Source organism: Coregonus clupeaformis, chromosome 21, assembly GCF_020615455.1.
Source record: "Coregonus clupeaformis isolate EN_2021a chromosome 21, ASM2061545v1, whole genome shotgun sequence".
Taxonomy (NCBI): Eukaryota; Metazoa; Chordata; class Actinopteri; order Salmoniformes; family Salmonidae; genus Coregonus; species Coregonus clupeaformis.
The window spans coordinates 53,978,265-53,986,148 of NC_059212.1; the positions used below are offsets into that span (position 1 = coordinate 53,978,265).

Sequence of the window (7,884 nt, forward strand, 5' to 3'; positions counted from 1 at the left end):
GTGTGTGTGTGTGTTTCTCAAGGGAAGACTTGAGGGGAGCAACCAGTGATTGTGGCCTGTGGCGTGGGTGTTGTCCTTGATAAGATATGGTTCTCTGTCCATTGTTCTTGCATAGGAACAGCATTGATTGAAAACAAACGCCCAACACAAAATGGGTCTTGCACAAGATTTTAGTCAGACCAATCTATAACAAATATATTTACTACGACAATATTCTGGCTAAAATATCCTATTAGCCATCACCTGGAAGCTTTAACAAAGACTAAATCTGTGGTGACGCTATACTGATGTAATTTCTGTTTCTTTTCATTCAGACCCACACATCTTCATTATCACATCAATGATGGCGGCAGGTAGCTTAGTGGTTAAGAGCGTAGTGCCAGTAACCGAAAGGTCGCTGGTTCTAATCCCCGAGCCGACTGGGTGAAAAATCTGTCGCTGTGCCCTTGAGCAAGGCACTTAACCCTAATGTCTCCTCTAAGTCGCTCTGGATAAGAGCGTCTGCTAAATGACGTAAATGTATTCGATACCACTAAGTGGGTCTCTGAGTCATGTGATAAACGTAACACCTCAGCCTGTATTACTATTTCAAAGGGTTGGTGAATGAACAAAGTTACTGTATTGTCCTTGAACCCGTTGACAATAAAGATGTCATGGTTACGCAACACAAAGGCTCTTTGTATTTGTACTGACAGTAAAAGTGAAAGTGTAAAGGTCTGTCAGCCCAGAACCATGAAAGAGAAATATGTAACAGCTGTAATAAACACATCTTCATGGGGATATTAGGGAGATTTTGACATTATTGTGTGTTTCAGAAAAGCCACTGCATGCATGTACAGTATATTGTGGTCCTATGTAGCTCAATTGGTAGAGCATGGCGCTTGTAACGCCAGGGTAGTGGGTTCGATCCCCGGGACCACCCATACTTAAAATGTATGCACACATGACTGTAAGTCGCTTTGGATAAAAGCGTCTGCTATATGGCATATTATTATCTTTATATTGGTTGTTTGGAATGCCAATAGATTCTGTTAACCTCTTTCTACCTCTGTCTTTTCATTTACAAAACAAATGTTCTCTTAGTGGTGTCATAACTCATAATCCATTAACATTTATAAAGGATCGGTTCTCTTAGTTGTGTCATAACTCCTAAACCATTAACATTTATAATGGCTCGGTTCTCTTAGTTGTGTCATAACTCCTAAACCATTAACATTTATAAAGGGGGGGGGGGGTAATCAGGAAACATGTATATACAGTACCAGTCAAAAGTTTGGACACACCTACTCATTCAAGGGTTTTTCTTTATTTTTACTGTTTTCTACATTGTTGAATAATAGTGAAGACATCAAAACTATGAAATAACACATATGGAATCATGTAGTAACCAAAAAAGTGTTAAACTAATCAAAATATATTTTATATTTGAGATTCTTCAAAGTAGCCACCCTTTGCCATGATGACAGCTTTGCACACTCTTGGCATTCTCTCAACCAGCTTCATGAGGTAGTCACCTGGAATGCATTTCAATTAACAGGTGTGCCTTGTTAAAAGTTAATTTGTGGAATTTATTTCCTTCTTAATGCGTTTGAGCCAATCAGTTGTGTTGTGACAAGGTAGGGGTGGTATACAGAAGATAGCCCTATTTGGTAAAAGACCAAGTCCATATTATGGCAAGAATAGCTCAAATAAGCAAAGAGAAATGACAGTCCATCATTACTTTAATACATGAAGGTCAGTCAATCTGGAAAATGTCAAGCTCTTTGAAAGTTCTTCAAGTGCATTCGCAAAAACCATCAAGCGCTGTGATAAATCTGGCTCTCATGAGGACCGCCACAGTAATGGAAGACCCAGAGTTACCTCAGCTGCAGACGATAAGTTAATTAGAGATAACTGCACCTCAGATTGCAGCCCAAATAAATGCTTCACGGAGTTCAAGTAACAGACACATCTCAACATCAACTGTTCATAGGAGACTGCGTGAATCAGGCCTTCATGGTCGAATTGCAGTAAAGAAACCACTACTAAAGGACACCAATAATAAGAAGAGACTTGCTTGGGCCAAGAAACACAAGCAATGGACATTAGACCGGTGGAAATCTGTCATTTGGTCTGATGAGTCCAAATTTGAGATTTTTGGTTCCAACCGCTGTGTCTTTGTGAGACGCAGAGTAGGTGAACGGATGATCTCCACATGTGTGGTTCCCACCGTGAAGCATGGAGGAGGAGTTGTGATGGTGTGGGGGTGCTTTCCTGGTGACGCTGTCTGTGATTTATTTAGAATTCAAGGCACACTTAACTAGCATGGCTACCACAGCATTCTGCAGCGATACGCCATCCCATCTGGTTTGCGCTCAGTGGGACTATCATTTGATTTTCAACAGGACAATGACCCAAAACACGCCTCCCGGCTGTGTAAGGGCTATTTGATCAAGGATGGGTGATGGGGTGCTGCATCAAATGACCTGGCCTCCACAATCACCCGACCTCAACCCAATTGAGATGGTTTGGGATGAGTTGAACCGCAGAGTGAAGGAAAAGCAGCCAACAAGTGCTCAGTATATGTGGGAACTCCTTCAAGACTGTTGGAAAAGTATTCCTCATGAAGCTGGTTGAGAGAATGCCAAGAGTGTGCAAAGCTGTCATCAAGGCAAAGGGTAGCTACTTTGAAGAATCTAAAATCTAAAATATATTTTGATTTGTTTAAAACTTTTTTGGTTACTACATGATTCCATATGTGTTATTTCATAGTTTTGATATCTTCACTATTATTCTACAATGTAGAAACTAGTAAAAATAAAGAAAAACCCTTGAATGAATAAGTGTGTCCAAACCTTTGACTGGTACTGTATATATTTTGACATGTATTTAACCCCTTATTTTTTTGTCACTAAACACTCTCCATATATACTACCATTTATTTTTTCAACTGGTACTGGAGACCTTCAGACTAGATTTTCAGGATGTCTCATGGTCTGACAAACACCTCTCTAGCTCTGTCACCCTTCAACCGCAGATGCAGACGTGCGACATCGGCGGATGCGGTGGATTGAGATGAATCCAATATCGTTAGCTTAAACTGACAGATTTTAATGGGGATTTTTAATTATGCTAATTAGACGTTGAGTCTATGGGGGTTAACATTTATAAAGGAACTGTTCTCTTAGTTGTGTCATACCTCATAAACCATAAACATAACAGGGTGAAATGCAGTAAACAACTTTATTAGCCTTTGTTAGTGAAAACAAATATAGTTGACAAAAATCCACAATATGAAAACATACAAAGAACACACAAACACAAAGAGATTTCAATCAGAAATTGTAGGCACTTATACTTTTTTGGTTGGTGTTCAATACAGGTTTTATGCTACACACAAAATTACAACTGTACAAACACACGCTCACACACACACACGCGCGCGCACACACACACACACACAGATTCCAACAGGCTTGCTATACAGTAAAATGCAACCATACAGAATGGCTGGGCTGGCTTCAACAGGTATGGGTCTCTGTTAAAGGAATAGCAGAACTACACTGTAGCATCATTACCAGTCAGATCTCTGCAGATGCCTTCTGCAGTAGGAAAGCAAAAATGTCTCTCAAATGACCAGACATCATAAAAAAATCGTATTGATTTACGACAGGACTCGTCACTGCAGGATGGCAGAGTGAATGGCAGAGCTTCTAGCTTCTCAGCCTCTTTGGCCTCCTCGTGTGCTGGAAAACAAAATATATTGGTTTCAGGAAGATGAATCAATCAATTTATCAATGAATAAATTAATGAATAAATTAACAAATTAATGAATCAATAAATCAATAAATTACTTAATTACTCAATCAATCAATCAGTGAATCAATCAATCAATCAATGAATCAATCAATGAATCAATGAATCCAGTTGTAATGGTAGAAATTCTCACCTTTTTACTCTTCTTGGATCGAACCTTCAGCATCAGTCCATTCACCCACTTCTCTCTGGGGTCAGCACAGAACAACCTGCCCCCCTTCATCGTGAACCTGGACGTGGATCGGAAAATAAAAACTTAGAGTGACCTTCAAAACACAAAGCACTGATGAAGTTTACAGCCTACAGTTAGTAGTTCAACCTCGTGAGGTGAGTGAACCTCTGCCATGCATAACAGAGCTGGATGTCTTATCCATTGAAGGTACATTGTTTTTTACCTTTTTTTACATGTTCTGTATTACTAAAGTCATGTAGAAGCCTTTCCAAGGTTGTGCTTGCTCCCTTATTCACAGACTTACACTATGGCAGGGATGTTGCAACCCCCGTCCGTCTCCTGCCTCCGGTAACTCGTTACCATCCTCTCAACACTCTTCTTCACCCTCCGCACGTACTTCAGACAGCAGTCTTCATAGGAACCTGGGGCCCAGGGAGAGGATCACAGCTCAACGTCTGTACTTAATTATGAATAAAAGAAGAGAAGCTCCCCACTCTGCACATAAATGAATCAGTTTATTCCATTTTTTGACATTTGGTTCAAAATGGAATAAACTGATTTTTTTTCTCTCTCAACCTTCATCCTTCTCTTCTTTTTGCCGTTGACTATTTCAGGTTTAAGCCTTTGTTAAAAGGTGTGTAGGTTTTTAATTGCACAGGATCGATTAAGCATCCATGAAGAACAGCATGTAGGTAAGGCTGACAGTCTTTGCCCCATATGTTAGCATCAGTAAAGCAAAGCTAACTTCAACACCACCGACTGAAATGCTATCTGAAAATCAGTAATCAAATAAAAGGGGCCACTTGGCAGTATCCTGTATAACGATGCATAATATGAATGTCAACCCATGATCAACTCATCAATTAATCAAATGTATTGTATAAAGCTCGTTTTACATCAGCACTTGTCACAAAGTGCTTAATTAACAGATACCCAACCCATTTTAAATCATATTTATACTAAACGTACCTTGTGCCAGCGTGAAGTATAGACAGGCTAGGATGAGAAAGAATATCACGCTGAACCGCATGGCTGGATGTGTGGTCGTGGCTCTGTAAAGAGGTCCTGGTGGTGCAGAGCGGAATCAAACCCTGCAGGAACACAGGAATATAGGAATACAGGAATACAGGAACACAGGAATACAGGAATACAGGAACACAGGAATACAGGAATACAGGAACACAAGAATACAGGAATACATGAATACAGGGATACAGGAACACAAGAATACAGGAATACAGGAACACAAGAATACAGGAATACAGGAACACAAGAACACAGGAATACAGGAATACAGGAACGCAGGAATACAGGAATACAGGAACACAGGAATACAGGAACACAGGAACACAGGAATACAGGAATACAGGAATACAGGAACACAATAATACAGGAATACAGGAATACAGGAATACAGGAACACATGAATACAGGAATACAGGAATACAGGAACACAGGAATACAGGAATACAGGAACACAGGAATACAGGAATACAGGAACACAGGAATACAGGAATAGCCATAAACCTTATCAATGACTCTCTGCTTCCAACAACCTTCCACGTCTTACTCCCAAGCTATCCGCTCCCTAGTAGTTTGTAGTTGTACCTAGGCTATATGATAACATTTGTATTCCGTTGCTAATGGACATCAGCAATCACATTAAAATAAAGTAAACTAAATATGCACACTTTTCAGTCCAGATGTATAATTACATAGAAAATAGTAATACATCCAAAATGTATACAGCCTATATCAAGTCATAATATCCTGTTCAACTTTGTGCAAGCTAAAAAGTGAATAATACATATTTCACCTGATGATAATACACAAATTCTACAACATTCAAAACTATGCAAAACCACATGCTTTTCATATGATAGTGGCACAAAAGTAATCCTTACATTTTAGAAGGCTATCATCTACAAAGACAGCTATCAGTGCTACTCACACAATTCTGAAGGAGATAGGATGTCTTTAGTTTGTTGCCTTGGTTCTGCTGAGTGTGCAGGGAACCTGCTCTTATGTAGTTAGCGCCACACAGACAGAGCTCAGGTTATATTACCTGAATATGTCACACCCCTGCGCACCTGAGGTACTCTGACTTGGTTTTGGTTTTGATTGGGTAAGCAGAAAGTTGATCGACACACGGAGAGTTGTGTTGCAAACTTGGCAAAGTAGTTATGGGCTCTTAATAACTCTGGGCACTCTCCGACAGAATGACGGATATACTTTCGGGTTCACACAGTTTACTTGTCTTTATATAAGGCCATCTCTGAGACGTTGAACTGAAAGGCCCAATCGAATAGTACAGTTAATTCAGTTCAACAATTTCTCATGAATGTTGTGAAATCATTTTAATTTACCAATTAAGTTTGAGACTATAAGGTTCTATATGCATTTTTGTCAAAATTGAATTATTGACATAGACTTGTTCTGTTCAATGTTATCTACCTCTACAGTACTCTAAATACCCCAATTCATGTTGTTAAGTTCAAAAGCAATCAAGATCAACATTGCCGTCACCATTCAAACCGATGAAGGTTCGGAACTTTAAAGCCAATTATCTCAGAATCCTCTTTTTTTTCAGATAGAACCTTATAGTCCCACGCTCTCGCAATGGCTTTACTGACCAAGCTCACGATGAAAGGGGTCATAATGTGTTCTTCATTCATGCTCAAATGCGGAAGCATTATTTACAAAACGCAAGTCTAAAACTCAAACTATTAAAAGGATGAAATATTAGACTCAAACTTGGCTACATTTCTTTTTCTTTTTTTTTTTTTTTTTACAGGTCTACAAAATCTACCCAAAAGCCTCTGTTGAAACTTGCCATAAAACGAGCCGGGCCCTTTGCTACGTAAATAGTTTTAGGCAGATTGTCTTAGAAAGATGTGTGAAGCAGCGGATGCAGTAGAAAATGCTTGTAACTCAGGAAGCAGATCAGTCATCATATTGTCTGGTGTAACCTCAGAATGTTTCTGTCAGTAATCCTGAGAGGCTCTTCTTCTACTACTATCTTCTACTAAATGGTAGCAACAGTGTGGAATGTGTTGGATTTTGTTAGTTTTTTTTTTTTTTAACAGTGTCATTGCTTTTAACTTCTCCTTTCATTGTTTTGCTCTGACTTGGAGCCAAGGCAAGGCCCTGGGTACTTTTCCGCTTGCATTTAAATAACAATGGCTAACTGTGAACTTTAACACCTTCTCACAAAGCAACAGTTTTTAATGCTCGCCACAAGTCTTTAGTGTCACACTCCTGATGGAAACACAATAAAGATGCACTATGCTGAAATCGCTCCGCCATTTCCTGGTTGCTAAAATTCTAATAGTTTGCCTAATTTCAGTTTATGTGACAAAACAAGCAAGTACATTTACGTAATTTAGCAGACGCTCTTATCCAGAGCGACTTACAGTTAGTGCATACATTATATATATATATATATATTTTTTATATACTGGCCCCCAGTGGGAATCGAACCCACAACCCTGGCGTTGCAAACCTCCTCTACCAACATCCCTGCCGGCCATTCCCTCCCCTACCCTGGACGACGCTGGGCCAATTGTGTGCCGCCCCATGAGTCAAGTATAGTGTAGAAAAACATTCAGAGGAGGCTGGTGTCCCCTCCTGTACTCCCTGTTCACCCACGACTGCGTGGCCAAGCACGACTCCAACACCATCATTAAGTTTGCTGACGACACAACGGTGGTAGGCCTGATCACCGACAACGATGAGACAGCCTATAGGGAGGAGGTCAGAGACAACAACAACCTCTCCCTCAACGTGAGCAAGACAAAGGAGATGATCGTGGACTACAGGAAAAGGAGGGCCAAACACTCCCCCATTCACATCGACGGGGCTGTAGTGGAGCGGGTCGAGAGTTTCAAGTTCCTTGGTGTCCACATTACTAACAAACT

At 40.1% G+C, this 7,884-nt stretch overlaps 1 protein-coding gene across 1 annotated transcript; it reads right to left on the reverse strand.

Moving 5' to 3' along the window:
* Positions 1 to 3,208: 3,208 nt before the first annotated feature.
* Positions 3,209 to 6,004, reverse strand: LOC121534677 (C-C motif chemokine 25). Its single transcript, XM_041841263.1, has 5 exons — positions 5,919 to 6,004; positions 4,937 to 5,058; positions 4,272 to 4,389; positions 3,929 to 4,025; positions 3,209 to 3,725 (listed from the first exon to the last, which is right to left on the reverse strand). Exons 2-5 carry the CDS (start codon positions 4,995 to 4,997, stop codon positions 3,693 to 3,695), a joined length of 309 nt encoding a protein of 102 aa, XP_041697197.1. The 5' UTR covers positions 4,998 to 5,058; positions 5,919 to 6,004; the 3' UTR covers positions 3,209 to 3,692.
* Between the last annotated feature and the right edge of the window lie 1,880 nt (positions 6,005 to 7,884).

What these genes read in the sequence shown, in the direction of transcription:
- LOC121534677 (XM_041841263.1), bottom strand. Translation starts at nt 4,997, where the DNA reads ATGCGGTTCAGCGTGATATTCTTTCTCATCCTAGCCTGTCTATACTTC. An exon ending in TGCAACATCCCTGCCATAGT is followed by an intron (nt 4,026 to 4,271) that starts GTAAGTCTGTGA and finishes ATCCACGTCCAG; the next exon opens with GTTCACGATGAAGGGGGGCA. An exon ending in GATCCAAGAAGAGTAAAAAG is followed by an intron (nt 3,726 to 3,928) that starts GTGAGAATTTCT and finishes TTTGTTTTCCAG; the next exon opens with CACACGAGGAGGCCAAAGAG.